General features: G+C 41.7%; 1 protein-coding gene across 1 annotated transcript in view; it reads left to right on the forward strand.

The window, feature by feature from the left end:
• Nucleotides 1-18,867: 18,867 nt before the first annotated feature.
• LOC308141417 (ras-related protein Rab-26-like) overlaps nt 18,868-20,640 on the forward strand; it is a gene marked incomplete at both ends in the record, with an annotated part of 44,046 nt that continues 42,273 nt past the window's right edge. Inside the window, one exon of the mRNA XM_080511575.1 lies at nt 18,868-19,053. Coding sequence (XP_080367701.1) covers nt 18,868-19,053 — 186 coding nt within the window. The remainder of the gene's footprint in view (nt 19,054-20,640) is intronic.

A 20,640-nucleotide genomic window follows, 5' to 3' on the forward strand; every position in this document is an offset into this window, starting at 1 on the left:
CTGTCTGACATGGCTCCCCTATGAGGTAGTGCTTTGGCTCAGGCAGCAGACATGCTGAAAGCTCAGGTGTAGTTTTGAACCACAGTGTTTATGAGGCACAACACTGGTGTAATCCAAGTAATTGTTTATTACAAGCCCCAACCTATGTTAGAAGTAATTACTTTCTGAACCACCCTGCACTGTAAAAGTCAGCTTTGTTTCCTGTCTGGGAGTCTAACACCACAATCTGCACTCTTCCTTGCAAAATGTATGAATTTAACTACAAGTTGCAAATGACATTCTGAATAATTGTTGGTTTTCTGTGAGCTGCACTGTTGTAAAATCCGTGTATATGCTATTAAGGATCATTACAGCTTTGATGGTGCTGAGCTATTCCACTGTGACACTCCATCACCTGTGCCCATAAAACTCTGTTTGCCAAGTAAGTGGGGGAGGATTTTAAAAGTGAGCTATGGTGCTCTAGTAGCCACTTTCTTAATCAGATGGCTGGACAAATTGTAATCATTAGCAATGTGGTGAGCAATGTGGCTGACGTGGGACTGGAAAGTCATTACAATGAGTTTGCTCGAGTTGGGAAGGAGTAAAGGAGGGGAAAAAAAAGAAATGGAGAAAGGAGGAGGTGGCTGCTGTCACACACTTACCTGGGTCTGTTTGCAATCAGGCAGCAGAAGCAGGTATTCCTATTAGTGGCTGACCGAACCCTATATCGTTTTTAAACACACATGCATGAAAACACTTCTCTGACACACATATGTGTGCAGGCACAGTCAAACGTGTACACAGTAACCCACACAAACTGTGATAACAGTTACAGCCATCACACATGCGCTCTCATGCTCAGCGGGGTGTAGATACTGCTCACACTCTGATTCACTCTGTTGTCCTTCTGTGCTATGTGAAACTGATCGCTGAATGCAACAAAAGGCAGCGAGCTGTTGAAAGTGTGTTCTGCGAAGTCTTTTGCTTAGTTGCCTTTTTTTTTTTTAATAAATCTCTGCCACATTGATTTGTTGCATATTTATTTTTGCAATTCTTTTGGCAAATTCATATTTGTTATTTTAATCATCAAGAGGTTATTAATAAATAACTCAGCAGCATTAGATACTGAAATCCTTTTTTTGTTGTTTAGCCTCTCACTAAGGAGCCAAAAATGTAAATTGCTTTGGAGCTGAGAAACTGATATGGGGCCAGTTAAGAAAAGAAAAGAAAAAAAAAAGCACCGTTTCACCATACATGAACAAATAGGGTGCACAGTTTGCTATGGATACATGACTACTGTACACAGAAAAGTGCAATGACACACATGCACACATCTACACAGCTGCACATGCTTGAGCAAAGTGAGCATCTGCTGCAGACACATCCGTCAATGCCTCCACATCTGTGTGCTCCAGACCAAGCCTTTTGCCTCGGCTCCAAAACCCCGCACACGTTCTCCTCAACTAGTTTTGGCCTCCCCCCCCCCCCCCCCATGCCCGCCCCCACCCCCTTTGCTCTCGAACTGAGAAATGCATGGACTAACCTCAGACAGTTACACAGTCCTGTAGCCTATTTAAAGTATTCCAAACGGGAATGTGATACTCTGGGTTTGAAGCGTCTTTCTTTTTTTTCTTTTTTTTTTCCAGATTGAGAGTGAGATGTGACAACTGCCTAACTGCACTTCTAATGGCCCTAATATGGAATGTCTTTTTCATGGTGACACATGTTTCAAAGCTTTTCTGGCATCCGTGCAGATACAGCAAATGCTGTCCGGCTAACTTTTCCTCAACTGTCTAATTCTTTTTTTTCTTTTTTTTTTATACTTCAGATTAGGGACATCATTGATGTTTCTTGTTCGGAGACAGACATTTACTGACAACAGATATTGTAATTCAGAGCAGCTTGAAGTCAAATCTGACCGCAATTTTAACACGGCTATATTGTCTAATGTGCTGTTTGTTGAGGCCGAATTTGAATCCGGTGATGATGTTGTTACCTCACCTTCACCCCTTACTTACCCCTGCCCCAAGGTCACGAGTCATAACAAGAAAAAAAGAGGGGGGGAGGACTGTGAAAAGTGCATTGAGAGCAGTGCAGAATGGATCCTATTGTGGTAGCCCTACAGGCTAGAGGGTGCTGTCTCAGCCAGGGAAGTATCACCATTTGGACTGAGCTCGCAGCCAATTGTGTGTGTGTGTGTGTGTGTGTGTGTGTGTGTGTGTGTGTGTGTGTGTGTGTGTGTGTGTGTGTGTGTGTGTGTGTGTGTGTGTGTGTGTGTGTGTGTGTGTGCGCACGCGTCTATTTTCCGTGAATGCGCGCATGACTGTGTTTGTCTTCAAGTGCGCGTACGTGTTAATGTGTGGTCTACCCAGACATATCACCATGGCAACTGCTCTTTTTGGTTGTTCACATGTGATGTGACACCGGCTGACACCACCACATGAGCATGTGAGGCTTCTCGCCGGCTAATTTGTAAACTTGTTGTCTTCCATCGCATATCGTCACTGTTGGGTCTAAAGGTATTGCCATATGTCGGCCTTTCAGCGTGGCTCAAGAAGCATGTGTGAGTTGATGGTGGAAGGGTTCACCAGAAGTGGCTTGTCAGAAACTCAATTTATGTACTTGCGGTCAAAATAATAAAGATTACCATAATCATATCTGGCTGTGACATGACACTGATTTCCGGCCAGCACTCTTTTATACTCCTCCATAAAGTCATTTTTCTCCGACTACGCTCTAAATGAGTCCCAGAGCATTTCGGCCATGTCCTGTGAGTGAGCACACCTTGTTTCTGAAGATCTGGGCCAAAGGAAAAATCAGGCTTTAATAAGTATGTAAGGGAAAGACACAACCTGCCAAAATGGCAGCCGCCCTGTAAACTGTTCAACTGGCAAACCGACAGCCAGTGAAGGAGGGATAGGATTAGAGTCCAAGCAAATATATGAGAGATTTTCTCCCAGACCTCCTGTTGAAGGGAGACAGCATGGAAGAATGTGTGAGGACGCTCTACCCAACCAACAGATCATTTTATCATTGTTCCCTGCAGATGCATTGTGTGAGCTCAAAGTTATGGAAACCCCTGTGATAACGCTCAGCTGCTTTATGACCCCGGACTGCATGTAGTCACATTAACACTGCCACCTGAGCCTATCTCTGTGTGAGCTTGGACGTCGTCTTGCTCCTTTGCTTTCCAGGGTGCTAGCAGTTTCTTGTCGTTGAGTCGTGAGTCTGAGCAGAGTGGTGCTTGGTTGGGAGGAGGTTCCAGCATGTTGGAAACCACAGCACCACCGGCGCCAACTCCAATGAGACATGAATTATGGCTCCAGCTTCCCCGAAATCAAATAAATAATCCCTGCCTTATTTATTTACTCAGGCTCTCGTTATGATTTGCAGCCTTTCAATTATTCTATCGGGCTAAAAGGACTCGCTTTGCTCTCTTGTCACACTTTTCTTTTTCTCCATGCACACATACCGATGTGTTGTTTCAGACACACACCTGTCGCCTGTTTTTTTCATTAACGTCTGGATATTTCATCATTAGGGGAATTTCAGCCAGATTATATTAATGTAAAATGATTGTCAGAACATTTATGCAACAGCAGGCTTTGCCATTCCTCCTCACCGACACCGACAGAAGCGAACACAATTCAGCCTACCTATAAACACACACGCACGCACTCAGAAGGAGTGCTTGGTAGCAACCGTGTTGCAGCTATCAGAGCCTCTTGGCCATGTGTTGAGTGCAATAATGGTAAAGGCAATGACAGGCTCAGCTCATGCTCTCAATAAGGCTCCCCAAGTGCTAGGTGTGGAAAGGTGTCTGGCAAAGCGCCTGACCGCAGCACTCAAAGAGCACTTTGTCTGCGCACCTCACACCCACCATACCTGCTCATGTTGTGGAAACAGCCCAATGTTGTCACACAGTTGATTTAATAAAATTGGATCTCCAAAATGAGTCTTCTAGTGTTTCAGGGGCCCAGTAGTCGTAATGGAAACACATATTCTACCCCCCCCCCCCCCCCTCCATTTTGGCTTTACAGGCATCCTTCCAGAAACAGAATGAGTAGGGGAGACCCGGGGTAAACGGATACTCCCCCACTGTGATCCCAGTAGTCTGGGTAAGGCACGAGTAACCTCACATCCATCGCAAGCTCATATCTTGCCACAGCGCTCGCTGCTGCAGCTCACAGCCTTGTTAAATGATGATTGCTTAAACAGAAAAAGTCTAAAAGAAAAAAAAAATGTGTTGTACCAGCGGGGCTGAGGTGCTGTTGCGGTTTTGTAAGTTGGTTTTGGGATTGGCCTGAAACTAGGTTTGTCTCTTTTACAAGATGTTTCAGAATATGCTGCATGTCTATCGAAATGACATTTTCCAATCCCCCCCAAATCAAAGCTGGACTTGGTGGACATATGGATGTTTTCACAGTATATCAACCAGTTTTGGCGAAATGCTTAGAATGCAGGAGGATGAAGAAATTGCCAAAAAGGTTGGCAGGATTGGAGGGCTGAGCTTGGAAACGGTGAAGAGCCTATACTGTGAATAGAAAGAAGAAGAAGAAAAAAAAAAAAGGACCATCCCAGCAACTTTAGCCACATTTTTGATTGTTTGCTCTTATAATCAATTTACTTCTTGAAGGTGCAGTGACAAGCATATGGAGCAGTTATATGTAGCTCAAAACACATCCGACTCTCATATGTTCATTTTTATCATTTAAATGGGTGAGCAAACTGATAATATTGTAGGTTTTCTCTGCATATTCTAATTTACTCCATCGTGCCAAAAGTGCATTAGAAGCTAATTTCAGTCATAAAATTGGGATCAGATTGAAGCAACAGTTTTTATTTTCACTTAAACAGTGATTTCATGATTGTTTACCAGATACTTGCTCACATTGCCAAAAGGAGTGGTGTTGGAGTGACACTTTTCTGCACACTTTTATGTTTAATTTTTGAGAACCTCCTGAAATGACTTCTTTTGTATATTCTTTAATGAATTGTACTTGAAAGTTCCCAAATCAGACACGATATAATGTTCAACTACAGTAACTATCTTATATGTCACTATTGGGCCCATTTGAGCTTGTTGAGAGCCAGACAATGGTGTACACCAGAGGGTCAATTTGTATTATTATTACTTTATCAAACTACATACATTTGATCATCTCCATCCGTGAATGAATTTAGTTTTACAATATTTAGGGAATAATGAAAATTGATATTTGAGTGAAATGTGGTTATTGAACTTCTTGCTTGCATTGTTATTTTGGGGATTCATCTTGCGGTATTCTGTGATATACGGTTCAAAGTTGTTTTTGATATACAGTATATATATATAGCTCAATTTTCAGCAAAACTACAAAACATTTTCAAACTTTTTTTCTCTTTCTCTTCTGTATCTCATTGCATCCTGCAAACATGTGACAACACTCACGACAGCCTTTTTGTTTCATGATCTGATTATGAAGTGACACTGTAAGCAGATGATGATCCATATTGTGTCTTGGAATAATTTTGTTGTTTGCAATGCGCCAGCCCATTAAGATGAAATGAAATATAAGGGTAGATCATTTAAAGTGTTCACTTTCTTGTCTATTGTATATTTAAGCTTTGTTATTGACGCATAAGCTACGCTTTTTAATGATAAGAGTTGTTTTTAGTTTTATTAAAACATTTTTAGTTCCATCGTCAACAACATTGCATTGTAGGATTAGTTCTTAATAGGTGCAGCTCTAAATCAAAGTGGTTCCTTTCAAGAGATGGGAGTGAGGAAACATACATTCAGTAAGTAAACAACCTGACGTGGGTTTTGTTTACCTGCCCGTGTGGGTTGAAGTACAGGAGTCGTAGAAAGGGTGGCATGTCAGAGACTTGTGTGTGCTTGGTGTCCAGGGTCCTAAAACAGCACACTCTGTGGTCAGAAACAGGGTGTAACAGAGGCTTCTCATTACTTATCAGGGAAAATAACGCCTAACTGCCAGCATGCCGTGACCACCAGGTGATTCAGGAATGATAACATCACACTCTCTCTTTGCCCTCAAAACAGCATTATCGCTAAATGGATTACTTCTAAAGTTGCTGTGTTATACAGATCTATTTGAGGTAGTCAGATTAGATGCCGATGAAGATGTGAGTCTTTTATCACATGAATCAGATTACATTCAGCAGTACGGCGGCAACCAGAGAAAACAGGCGAAAGTTTAAAGAGGATGCATGCACAATGTGATATCTTTATATGTGTTCCTCTGAAATGCAAAGCATTCTCTTCCCACGTAGTGTATATATATATATATATATGCATTCATCAAAGAGCCGTCTCCAGTCAAAATGGGTTGGTGTGGTTAAATCTTGTGGCCTTAAACGTAGACGTTTACTTCTATAATTATACTTTACAGAGTTATTTGTGTATTATACGGGCCTGAACTTGTGACCGTGGATGCATCGTGGAATAATTTATGATTTCTTTTTCTTCCCCTTCGGTACAATAAACATCTGTAAACCTCCCTGGAGTTGACAACGATGACAACTTACAGGGAAGGAGTTTGAAAAAGAAAAAAAAATGAAACAGCAGAAATGTTTTCCTCTTAACCTCCGTTCTGCCTCCCCTGCCTATTTCTTCTCCTTCTCCTTCTCCTTCTCCTTCTCCTTCTCCGTCTCGGTCTCCGTCTCCGTCTCCGTCTCCGTCTCCACTCCCATGTGTTTTTGTAAGTGAAGTGGGGGGATGCAGAGTTGAGAGGGGGGAAACAAATCCTGCTGCACATCTGAGGTTTATTTGGTGTCCCCCTGGGGAGTGCGGTGAAGCTCTGCATCTCAAGGAAATTGCCAGCGCTTTCTGGTCAGCTTGGCACACTCTCAAAACAGCACTCACAAACACACATACACACTCCTCAGCTGGCTTGAGCTCCCCCTCACTGTCACAGTGGCAAAGTTTGTCGAGTTTTCTCGCACTCTGTGCCACAAGCTCCAGTGCAGGTCCTTTTGTTTGCCTCACGCTTTTAATCCCTCCGCAACACTTTCAACAGTGATATTAAAATCTAGCTTTGGTATGACGTAGGTCCTGGTTTGAAAAAATACAAAACGATTGCATGAGATAGTTGAAATCAGAGTAAAAAGAAACAATGAATGCTTCCAACACACCCACCAGGTTACTTATAATCTAACATATAAGTGCCACAAAACCAGATAATTCCACGTTTAGAAGCTTACCAGTTTGCCTTTCTTGCTTTTTCTCTTTCTTTACTTGAGTAACATTGTTTTCTTTTGTTAAATCCTGTGTTTACCTATACCCATAGTCTCATGTGTCTTTTTCTATGTGCATTCGCCCCCCCCCAATTACTGACTTTCCCTCCTCCTACTGTAGCACCAATCCCCATCACCCTCTATCTGTTCCCCACCTGGCTGCCATTGAGGTTAACCTCTGGTGCGGGAACACAGCAGGACACAATCACAGACAGGTGGCTCCCTTCATGACCCGGATGCATTTATCCCCCAATGCCTGGCAACCCCTACAGGAAGTGATTCGCTGGCCAAGTGACCTCCCCTGGTGGCCCTTCCTGTCCCCATGTTGCCTCGCAGGAAGGAAGGATGTGGTCTGCTGTCCTCAGGCGCCGCTCACTCTCTCGCGTCCTCAGCCCGACAAGAGAAACCAGATTATTGATTCCAGGTTCAGCTCAACCAAGCTCACTTTTTTTTATTCTTTTTTTTTGTGTCTTTTCCATTTCTCATCTTCTCCTCTCTTGTCCCAATGGCCACTTTATCCTAATTTGACATCATTTTCTTTGTCATTCTTTTCTAGGTCTCTTTGAGATGCAATAAACACTGCGGACACTGGCAAGCCAGAGCTTCACCGATCCTATTCGATACACACAAGGAGGCCAATGAGTGTAATGATTTATAGTCTCTACTTAAGCATTTTTTTCTTTAATGCTGATTTGTTTGTTTATCTTATTGTTTTTTTTTTTTTGTTTGTTTTAATTGACCATAGATTTATATTGACCATGGTTGTCATTTCATGTGGTGGAGAAATCCCAAGGTCAGGCTTCTGGGTTTAGTCTGCTCTCAAATAATGTACATGCACATTGTGAATTACAGGACACCATTTGTTCGTATTTAGGAGAAGGGGACTTCCAGGCAGACAGAGAGAGACCTCATCAAACACTATTTTTGTTGTTCTTGGCTGAACATTAAGAACAGGATCTCGAGCCAAAAAAAAGTGGAAGAGGTCATGAAAAATCAATGCGAGCAGCTCAGCCATCAGTGGTTGTGTTGCGTTGTCATGTTAGGCTTCACAGTTTATCCCCGTTTTCTGTCTCAGTCGAGTTTAAAGCATCAATTATAACAAGGTCATGCTTACTTGTTGTAATGATGTAAGCAGAGCAGGTGGTTTAATGGTACAAGTCAAAGCGTCCACCACACAGTGGCATTATGCTCTTGATCACTTAAAAAAAAAAAATGAAATCATCACTTTGTGGCATGTGTTGCTGGTTCACAACCATTTTAGACAAATCTGTGCAGCTTTGAAAGTGACAACTAATACATGTTTTGAAGATCTCACTTGGATTGAAGGTAATGTATGGGTTTTTGTAAAAATACATACAAACATACATACATACATACATATATACATACATACAGTCATACGGTCATACATATAGTCATAGTCTTCATTTTGGCATAATCAAGTCTCTTTCAGAAGATGTTTCAAAACATCTTTAAAGTGTATCCAACACAAAGGTACAGAAGCTGATCGTTGCAGGGCAAATGGGGGCCACACCTTGAACAATTTGCCTGTAGATGATGGGGCAAACACACGGTTGTGGGGGAAACCCACTCACAACAACAATATGCAAACTCCACACAGGAAGACCCCCGAGCTCAACCCACACTCGAACCGAGGACAATCTCTCGACCATTCAAGAGAGCGAACCACTGTATACCATGCGGTCCTATTGCAGATTTAAATCTTGATAATCCACTTTAAGCAATGAAAATAAACCCCAAACACATGATTTTTGTAAGCTCTTGAAGGTTTTCCCCACATACACACACAAACCTGAAATCTTTCCACAGTGTAATATAAGAATGATTTTTTTTTCCATATGGTCAAGGAGGCGTCATCCTAATAAGTATAGCACAGGACAAACGCATAATTTACACACATTTATACCTGAAGATAGTTTGCCACCTATGCATGTATTGGGATTACACAACGACATTGTAGTCGGGTGCCATTTGCATCTTCAATTATTTGTGATTTAAGATTATTTATTTCAAGTGCAGCGATAGTAGATGCACTCACAATTGACTGAAAACAACTTGAAGTGATGATGCAGACTTACCAGGGTAGTCATAAAAATCATTATACTTGCAATGGATGTTGGGTCAAAAAAACGATTTCCTTGTGCCCTTTGTTTTGCTTCTATCGGCAGGGATTTGGGTGAATTCTGCTAATAAAATATCATTCTGTTCTTTGTTTTCGAAGTGGCAAAATAACATGTTCTAATAGTTGCTGGAGGACAGCAGGGAGAGAGCGTGAAGTGAGATGTTGTGATCCCACAGGTGTTTTTCTCCCCTCCTTCATGTGAGTCTGCAACTGCATTGCCACCTAGTGGGAAAGCCCATTTACTGTTCTCAGACCACTGGGGTGTCAAGAATTTGATATTCAGTAAAAGAGTGTAGATGCAGTGTGAAAGTGAATGTAAAGCAGTGCAATGACTGAGCACAGACGAACTACTAAGTGTATGTGACATTCCTTGTCTATGAATTTACATTAAATGGTAACTTCTCAGCTATATTATCAAAAGTGCTTTGGTAAAACTGATAAATCCAGCTGGTCAGTCAGCAGCTGGAGCCCATAGGCCTTCAGTATTGTATCGTTACAGTTAAAGGGGGAAGACTACTCAAATTGAATAAATTCCTGAGGTCAGTCCTGTTTGCAACTTGAATGAGAGAGAAAATGGAAGCAGTGGATGAGGGAGGGAAAATGAGAGAAACTGTTGAAGAAGTAGGAAAGCCTTGTTTGGCTACGCTTTGCTAATTGGTCTCAGTGGTGCAGCTAATGGTTTTAGGTTTATATCCATCCTCCAGTGTATAATAAGTGGGAATCAATGCAATGCAGGAAGCTGCTGTGTTTTACGCATTCTTTAACTCATTTTCAACAGAATTTAAAGTGCAAAAAAAGGAGAGTGAAATTACCAGATGTATAGCCACATGTGGCACAAATTTCTTCACATAGATTAGATATGAAATACAGTGAATTTTAAATTACTTAAGAGATTTTGATTTTCAAACTCCAATTGTCAAGCTTCAAAGATGGACATGCTTTTGCCCCACTTTGATATCTTCCTTGTCTGTCCCCGTCTTTCAACCCCACCAGGTTATAAGCGATCCCTCTCCTGACCCTCACCAGTTCATTCTGTCCATCTCTCATCAGCCAGAGCCGGGGCATACATCAACAAAGCTCTGCTGTGGTCAGATGGCATCTGTCCCTTCAATAATCCTGGCGTTATCGCTGCACATCAAAGTGCTACAGGCTTGCATAATTGAGTTAACGAGTGTGTTTGGTATGTAATCTGATCCCTTATTCCCTGTGAGGGACGTGGTCACAGTGTGTGACCACAGAGAGAGAGAGAGAGAGAGAGACGAAGAGTGAGCGGTGCAGTGAAAAGGCTGTAAAGCCCTGCAACAACTGTGGGTTCATGCTGTGTGCCTGGCAGGCCGCACAACATTGTGGGCCAGCACCAAGCTAATGAAAAAACAACACTGGAGTAATGTTGGTGTGGAGCTCGGACCGAAGCACCGTGCCCACCGCACAACTGCCCCGGTCAGCACTGGCACTGGCTGCAGCACCAGTTGTCACGGCCTTAATCCCGCCTGCTGAATGACCTCATCATTGCCTGCCTGCTTTCCTGCAACGGCTGCTGTGGTTCGTTTCTGCTGCAGACATGGAGTGACCTCACCTCCATAACACATACAGTCACATGGAAGGTAGTCTGATACTCTGTCGCAATGCTCAAAACATACAAAACGTACACTGGGGTTATCACAACATGCAGAAACGCTCTGTCCAAGACTTCTGTTTCCACTTCATACAACAGAGATTGAATGGAGCTGTTTGTACCAACTGAAGCCTGGGAAATGGTTTTAATAAAATCCGATAATAATATGTCATTCAAGAAACAATCCAACAATTATTTTCAACAAACTAGAGACAGTTTTTCTCTCTATGAGAAGACAGATGACTTCAATAAGTTCTGGGTATTATGTGAATTATTGCAGTCTAATGAGCCAAATGTAATTTCAAAATGTTTTCAGTTGCCTTACAGTTGTGATTCCCTCCATCAAACTGCAAGGCAGGCATTAGTTGCAGAAGCGCGAGTGTCAAAACTTTGACAAATGTAAAAGAAACTGCATGCAAACTTGAAAAAATATATAATTTTGGTGTATGTGTGCAGATGTGTGTGGGAGAGAGACAGAGAGAGAGGGAAAAAGATGCAGTTAAAATGATCCTTAAGCTGCCTCAGAAGTGACAAATACAACAAAACATATGATGCGAGTTTACATACATTGGCCTCATATGAAAGAAGATCAGACTGTCCTGTACATGCAGACCAAATTACCATGAACAAAGCCATTACAAGACATAAACACAGATGTACATACTGTTCATGAACATATATCGACACACAGACGCACTTGTGTGTGATGAAAATAAAGAGACACTTGCTCCGTTGGCACCTCCTCCAATCACACACGCCGCCTCCACTCCTTCATCCCAGCTGTCACAACTGCAAAAACTCTACAAATACACACGCACACTCTCTCATATTCACACTCACCCACACACACACCACTTTTCCTGCTCACACCTTTTCCCGCTCACCATGGCTCCCTCCAGTTGGCGCTTGCGTGCCCACTCTCAGGGCCGCAGCTTGCATGTAAAGCGCGTTTATGTTTATGTGTGCGTGCATCTTTTATTGTTGCTGCTCCAGCTGAGTGCAGATATGAAGTGCCCACCTCTGGCCCCTGCAGACTGAGAGGGAGAGTGGACAGTGACTCATGTTTTATTCTGGATTTCTCTGGGCTGTTAAAAAATTACAGCCACCTAAAACTCAGTCTGTTTTGCATCTGAGGGCAGGGGAGAAGATTGAAATGGCACTGGGTAATTTAGACACGCCTCGCGGGGAATCTCTGCTTTGTCTCAGTTTTTTTTTTTAAACTCCTTTAGTCTTTGCTCCAAGTGTTGAGGTTGATCCATCCCGCAGACTTACTCAATGCCGGAGCCTGGAGCTCATGATCAGTGTGCAAAATTACTGCTGTGCTTACTCTGCATGTTTTTGTGTGCATGAGCAAGTTGGTGCAACAACAAATGCTTCCTGTTGTATAGCAGCGCCATGTGCAAGGTCATAAATCTGATCACCAGCGCAACCGAATACAGTGACACTGTTGCTTGCAGGAAGCACCCTGGATTAGCAAGGATTTATGGCCTTGGATAACACACCGATCACTGGTGAAAGCGCCACTATTTCAAGATGACAGAATGGCATCTTTGCAAGTAAAAGCAAGCATCGTGCAGCTTAAATCAGTGCATAGAAACACAGACATTCAGATCAAATTAAATGTAAAGGCCTGTTTCCAAATAAATAAAGAGGACTGTAGCAGGGAGCAGATATTTAGGGGGAGAAGTCAGGCCTCCAGTAGTGATTATTACCCTGCAGAGTTTTTCCATTTTGGCACACTGGCGCAGACTCTTATGTCTGGATCTTTTAAAGAGGCCAGAGCGGGCCGGGCATGTATGATTTTCAACACTTCAGATTAAAGCTCACTACAGCACCTCTGAGGCCTTGCTATTGCAGACCCCCTGTTGGGTTACAGCAAAATTAAAAAAGGGGGAAAAAAAAGTGTCAACTGTGAAAAGAGTGGTAAAATAGAGGTGGAAATTGCAAGTGTGACACTCGGATGCTGTGGTGACGTCTTTGGAAAGGTAATATTCAGTGTTGTCGCTTTTTTTTATGATGCACAGGAAAGATAATTAAATGTTTTGAATGAAAATAGATTTGAAGTCATGGCTTGGCTTCACTGGTTTAACACATTAAAATATGGCATGACTGTGTAAGATGATCATGCCAAAGCAATTTCAAGCCAATATAATACTGAGTTTTTGCAACAGCCCATTTCTTTCCATTTTCTATGAGATCTGTGTGAGTTAAATTTTTTATTTTTTTTTCTGTTAGTGTCAGGTTTCTCAGGATGAAATTCCACATCACAGACAAGTTATAATTGCATCAAATCAAAATTTTATACTGTCTAATATTAAGATGGATTATCTTTATCAATTGTTTGGTGGTTGTGGCTCACATCATCTTTCAGTTGTAATGTTGGTGGTTTGATTCCCCATGTTGCCTTGTGTATGTGTCACAACATCGAGATCCCAAACTGCATATCTTATGTATCGCCATCAGTGTGTGAATCATTGTGTGGTTGGGTAAATGTGACCAATCATGTAAAGTGTGTCAATCACTATAATTTGTGTTGCTTTTACAGAAGATGATGAATCTTCTGAAGGCTCAAGTAAATAAAAACATGGATATACTGTACACATGTGCATAGAGCGCCATCCATCCATCCATCCATCATATTGTATTTCACCATAAATCTAGATAATAGCTTTTTTAATCTAGTAAAGTGTTGCATATACAAATATAGGTACATATTGTGTTGTCTTAAGTGAAGCTGAAAGATGTTGTGGTTCACACTTTTGTCAGACAGCATGAAAATCCCAGTTCAATACTGGAGCCATGGCTTTTCTATGTGACATTAACATGCTCTTAATAGTCACCAGTTAACCCACATTACTTTTTTTTTATCATCCTGGGATCCTAAGTGATATATTGGGTTGGAAGGATGGGTGGATTAATGAATTAATCAATGGAGGATGGTGTGAATGGGGAAAATACAACAATAAAAGCATTTTAGTGTTTAAGAAATCATAGTGTTGTTTTCTAACATATGTTGGATTCTCTACTTCTGAAGTTTTTACTGATGAAAATGATAGCAGGGAGATCACAGTTTGAATTATGATAGAATATTATTTCGCAAACAAAGCATCTATTTCCATTTGAAGATGTTGGAATTCAAGCTATGGAAGTGATAATGTGAAGGTATACACTGACATTTCACTGAAACGAATCAATTCAACAAACAGCCACAACACACCAATCCACCTCTCCTCCTTCACACACATACACACTCTGTTTTTCTCCTATGAGATGCCTCAGAGAGCGAATGAGTGCCAGGCAGTGCCAGTCCAAAGCCGATCGCTCCCGCCAGAGCTTGACAAACAGGGGGTTCAAGCAGGCAGAATACCACCCCCCCCCCCCCCCACACACACACACACACACACCCCCACACCCACACCCACCCACCCACAGCTCCCCGCGCTGCACTCGGGCTACAGGCAGCTGAGAACAAGATCAACAGATCAACAGTTGCTATGACTTTGGCTGAGCGACTGTCCAGGCTGCTGCACGCCACCCGGCTCACACTTAGGGCACCTGACCCTGGGTAAACTGACAAATGCCTGGCCGTAGGGCGTGTCTGTAGAGGGATGTGACCCTGGAGCAAAGATGACCTTACTGCACTGTGTACACCAACTCAAGCACTTAGCCAGAATATTCTGTATATGCCATGTGTACATTATCTGAGGCATTTGTCGAGGTGCATTGTACTTACAATTGTCCATATTGGGATTATGGCAAGAAGAAAGTCTGAGGAGAAACACAAAGGCAGCATACACCTTGGATAAGTCATTACTCCATCATAAAGGAAACACACAGACATTTGGAGCCCCCAATTAATTCCAAGTTCTTGCATGTTTGGGACAGAGGGAGGAAGAAAATGCACACATGGCCAAAGAGAGCATGCAAACTCTGTAAAGTTTGACGTGGCCTCGACCCGAACCCACAGTCTCTTGAGTACAGTATATGGCACGAGTGCCAATCACGATTCTGCAATGTTGCCAGTACAAGGAGTGCAATATTGCTTCAGTATTTTGAAGTGATCGAAAAGCAATTTAAACTCATGAATCACATTGTTGCAGAGAATGCTTGATTGCCACTTTTGTTTTAGCAAAGAAAAGTAAACTTGTTTTGTCAGATTTCTTTTCTTTTTTTTTAACTGAATGCAGTTTGTATCTGCAGACTTTTTCATACACATACGTTCCTGATATTTTGGCAGAGGCACTCAAAAAGACAAGCATATGGCACCCTGACTATACATTGACTATACATATACTCTGTAATGCACAGTACAGTCGCTTGGCATATTTAACTCATCTTGACAAGGCTGTTAATTTCTCTGAAACCAGGGATGGATTCCAGTGACCTTCTATATCCGCGTCGCTTATTCCCTCCAAAATGCCCAGCTGTTGCCACAGTTGACAGCTGCTTTGGGGGCAGAACAAATCTCAGCTGTCGAAGGAAGCAGTACCGGGGGGGGGGGGGGGGGGGGGGGGGGTTCGGTGGATTTTGAGGTCTGTGCTCCCCCAAATCGGCGACACTCAACTCTTCGTTCCGTATGACGCTTGGGTGTATTGTGGAAAATGCTGACAGAGAGCGGATCCTGCAACAGAATCTGGAGGTTACAGCTGTCGCTGTGTTTACATCCAAACTGCACAGCACTTCTGATGTAGGGGGTCAAGCAAGAGCTGTCCCCAAAATGTCTGCGCACTACGACGGCAGTATGGTAGAAATTTAGCAGTTGGAAGATGAAGAGAGGAACTTCCAAACTTTTGGTACGCTAAAATCTAATTTTGACATCAAAAGTTCACCACAGTTAAATATTTACCACATGAGGATCAAATTGTGAATAAATCCAGAGATGTGAGCATTACCATAAGAATCTATGGACCACATCGACCGCTGTGTATATATGATGTTGCGTCTTTCTACATTGCTTTTCATGCTGGCAAAGCGTGCATGTACAAAACACAATAACCTTTGTTTTATATGAATCATGATAACCATCAAGGTCAAAGGTACACCAAGCTCACTTCAATCTCCTGTTGTTGCTGTCAGATGAATTCCCTGGGCTATGATCTAAAACAATAGACTAATGAGGCAGGACAGTCTGGCAATTCAACAGAAATACACAACTTTTTTCAAGTTGCATAACTAAACAGATTACAGAGAGAACAGAGAGCATCTCATTACTGGCTACAGAAGTTCCGGGTCGAATCAGAATGCGCTGCTATTCTTTGTTTCAAATGTAGACAATATGTGGATCCCGCTACAGAGTGACATCCTGCCAGTTGCAAAGAATTATGCTATGAATCATAATGGTCGTTCTATCGTCACAGAGTATCTGATGATGGCTGTCCTGCAGAGATCACAGACAGTTTGTGGCGATAAGATGGGCAAATTGCAAGAAATCAGGGCAACTGTGATTGATAATGACTTTCTGAAGCAAAATTTTGATGCAAGTAATTAATATTCATGTCTGTGAGTTAGATATAGTTAACTTAATACAATTACTTCATTTGTATTTCTTATGGGTTTAATTTATTCCATATTTTTGTTGAATTCAATGCCATATGCACTGGATAGACGATAGGGACACAAAACAGCTCTCTTCTTTCCGTTTTATATTCGCATATCGCCCTCTTGTGGTTTCTGGTTGAAGTTACAAGTCAATCGGGGTACTTGTATTCTATCCACTGCACTTGTAGTAATTAATGAATTACATCTGCTAATACCTTGGCTTCTTTTTTCAATTAGTAAATTAAATGGTTGGGATATCATAACACTTTATAGTCAAACTTCCTCCATTTTGCCTTCTCCATATATTACCAGTAACTCCACCAACATAGACACAAGCATCAAAGACATGACTTCCATTAAAATTTCATGGGAGGAATATGGACATGAAAATACGCTAAAGATGGATTTGGCTATAATATTTATGGGGAAAAAACTGACAGGTATAAAATGATGTATTGATCAGCAATCCTGTGAAACATAAAATCTGGAAAAATACTTTTGGGATCAACATTATCATATTATGAATTATGTGCATATTCTAAAAAATAGCAGACACATATGTGGTGAAAATATGTAGAAAATATATAGAAACATGGCTGTGTCTTTATTAAACTATTAAATAAATGAGTTGTGAGTTTCTTCATGTCATATCTGTGGACCTCGCCTACTTTATGTTTCATTGTTATTTTGGTTTGTAGGTTTGACTGCTGTGCCTTTGCTCTAACTCTCTATTTTAGGTAATGTATTATCATGTCCCCAGGTGCTGCTGCAGCTGCCCTGATGACCTGGTTGTGTACACCTGTGCATCATTAAGTACCCATGTGTATATACAATATGTCCTGCTCTCTGCATCGGCCTTGTTGCCTATTCATCTTATGCGTACATTGATTTCTTTCCAGCCTTACTTCCCTTCTGAGTTGAGTTACCTCAGTTTCAGCCAATGCATTCTTTTAAAACATTTGCTGTCTTTTGACCTCATCTCTCAAATGAATGATTTTTCCTGTTGTTAGAGTTTTGGATTACTATACTGACAGTTTGCCTTGCCTTGTGAGTTTGGGGCCTTGTGTCCACCAAATATAGGGTAGATATAATTCATCAAAATACTTACATATTTGTAATTATGCAATATTTTCTCCAAGTACGTACTTCAATCATCACTCAAAAATGCACACCATGCAATCCACTTAAATATATTTAATGAAATCGTTCACAATCTCAATTGCTATATACAACATAGCTCTGTATTTTTGTAGTAGTTGGGGCACGGTGGTTGTAGTGGCCTAGAGGCAAGTTTTCTTAATATCCGAGGCTCGATTCTCACAGCAGACAGGTCACCATTGTAGGTCCCCAAGTATGACCCTTATGATCAGCTCCCCAGAGCACTGTTATGTGGCTGTCCACCTTTAACAAGAAATAGAGTGAGTAACTTCAGAAAAAAAGGAATTTCACAATGGGGATTAATAAAGTATGACATTTTAAAACTTTGATGTTTTATAATAGGAAAGAAAGAAAAAACAATTCTAATCTACCAAGGTTTGCAAACTGTTTAGCCTAGTGATTGAAGGTACATTGAATTATGATTACCTATACTCTGCGCAAGATTTAAGATTACATTTACTAAATCTAACAATGGTTGTACTTCAATTCATATTTTCAGCCATCACTCTTTTGACTATGTATATATTTTTTTTATATATCTTCTCGTTTTTTAATGCAGAATACACCGTGCACTCATTCCGATATACTGAGGCGCTTTTCAAATAGAAGATTATTCCACACCTGCGTCTCATAATAATTCAAAGTCCTGCACTGTTATACATTACACATCGAATCTATCCCTTTTCCGACGTTTATTCAGCACCATGGACAGCGTCTTGTGCCGCCTATCAGTATCGTGAAAGTCTGGAGCGCCTCTGTTTACCCACATTAATACAAATGGTGCTGATGAGTGAAAGGTCAACCATTGACTACAAATGTGAGGCAATGATGAGTTTTTAATGAAAGGCTTTCAGTGCGTGTGCCCTCCTGGTTGTTGCGCGCCTCATCACGTGTGATCCGGGCGCGCAGAGAGCTGAAGCTGCCGTCCTAACAGGAGCAACTTATCCAGACCTGGAGGCAGCATATCAACAGCTGAAGCGGCTTGTGACACTTTCATTCCCACACCAAGAGGAAAAACAAACGCAGCAACATGAGTTTGACGCACAGGTGAAGAAAGGACAACAAAAACAAAAAACAAAAACAGCCCGTATAACTTTTCGGCTCGAATCCATACCTGGCGCGCATTTGGGGGAGACTGTTTTGTTTTGACTCTCCTGAAAAATCCACCTAAGATAGTTTGGGAATTTTTTTATTTGGGATGTCTCGCAAGAAGACAGTGAAAGGCAAAGGGGCGAACAGCAGCCCGTCCGCAGGCAGTCCCTCCGGGAAAGGGACGGGGAAAGCTGCAAGGAGCAGCCCGGGCATCGTGCAGTTGAACGGGGTGGTCCATCCCAGCAGACCCTCCATCAGCAACAGCAGCGAGTTTTACGACATCGCTTTCAAGGTGAGAAGTCTGCTATTGTTGATGAGCATTGGATGCAGGATCACATCAGTCACTCACCCAAACGTAGGCTACGCATTGGCCATACTATAAGATCTCTAGAACAAAACTAACCTTTATTCTAATGTAATACAATGTATCGTTCAGCAATCTATTTCTGGTTTGTTTTTCTTCACTGAAGTTGTTTGTCCGTTTTACAACCTCTATTCATTAAACAGCAGCTGTGTAAATAGACGATCAATACCGTGCAAAGGTGCGCATCCCACCATGGCCAAGGCTGTGTGCAGAACGCTGCTGTGCTCGTCATAGTTTGTACCACTTCACCACAAACACAGACTCACACCCACAGGCTCTCAGCATGCACTCCCAACATGGCTTCAAGGGACTTGTGCCACCTACTCTGTGTTTTTTTTTAAAGCACCTGTTTGATGTGAGCAGAAATTGCTTGGTCTTGCCTTTTTAGCATGGCTGGATTGCTTCTTCCATAAGCTGCTTACTTTATTAATTGCAGCTCTTTATTTATTTAGTTGTTGATTTGTTTGTTTGTTGATTTGTTTGTTTGTTTCATTGGCAGAAGGGGTGTTATTACCACACCGTGCATTAAAAAAAAATACATTCTCCTGTTTAAATGTGGGTTTACTTTATCATAAATTATAAATTCCCTTTGATTGAAGGCATGTACACATATCAAAGCTGATAAACTGCCTCTCCTCTGCAATTCCCACTATGCTTTGACTCAGAGATAAGACCTAAGAGGTTGTGTAAAGACGAAACAGCAGAACTTAAAATATAAAAATTCTTAAATTCGTTGATTCAATATTTACTTTGATGCTGTAAAACCTAAATAACAATCAAATCCCTAGCATCATGGTTACCTATTCAGAAAGGAGGTCTCAGATTGATATAGACCTTTTTATGTTGCACAGAATATAAATCATATTCATATTCTGTTTGAAATCCCAGTAAATTTGTGACCCAGTGGAATTAAGAATGGCAGGTAGCTCATCTCAGACATCTGCAGACAGCATGATTATGCAGAGCTGCTTGATGGAGAGTGCACAGGAGAATGGAAGTGAACGGCAGAGAGGAGGTGTGAGAACTGAAAAGACATATTTGAGAGAAGAAATGAGTGATGTGGGAGTCCAGGGGAAGACCTCACACCTCTGTGCAATGTTGCATGTCTGTTCAGTGACCCTGTTAGTGTGCCTCCATTCAATCTACCACACATCGCTCATCTCCTATTTGCTTCCCCAGAGGACCCAGGAGGGGCTTTAGATTTCCATAGACAGGCTCCCTCAGTCCCGTTCAACCCAATCACTGCTCAGGATTATATAAACCTACAATTGTCGCTCTTCAGTTATAAAACACATACATACAGAGAAATCCAAAGACATCTATTGGTGGCCGTAGTGAGCAGTAACACACTCATTCATGTACACCCTCTTCGCTGGCCAAGCACCAGGACTAATTTAGCGAAATGATTCAAATGTTCTGAGGACAAAGAATCATTGACTGATATATATTTATATATGAGCAACAGCATCTTCTTACTCATATGAAGTTTGATTGCTGTTTTTAACTCTCAGGCTG

The sequence above is a fragment of the Blennius ocellaris genome (assembly GCF_963422515.1).
Source record: "Blennius ocellaris genome assembly, chromosome: 16".
NCBI lineage: Eukaryota > Metazoa > Chordata > Actinopteri > Blenniiformes > Blenniidae > Blennius > Blennius ocellaris.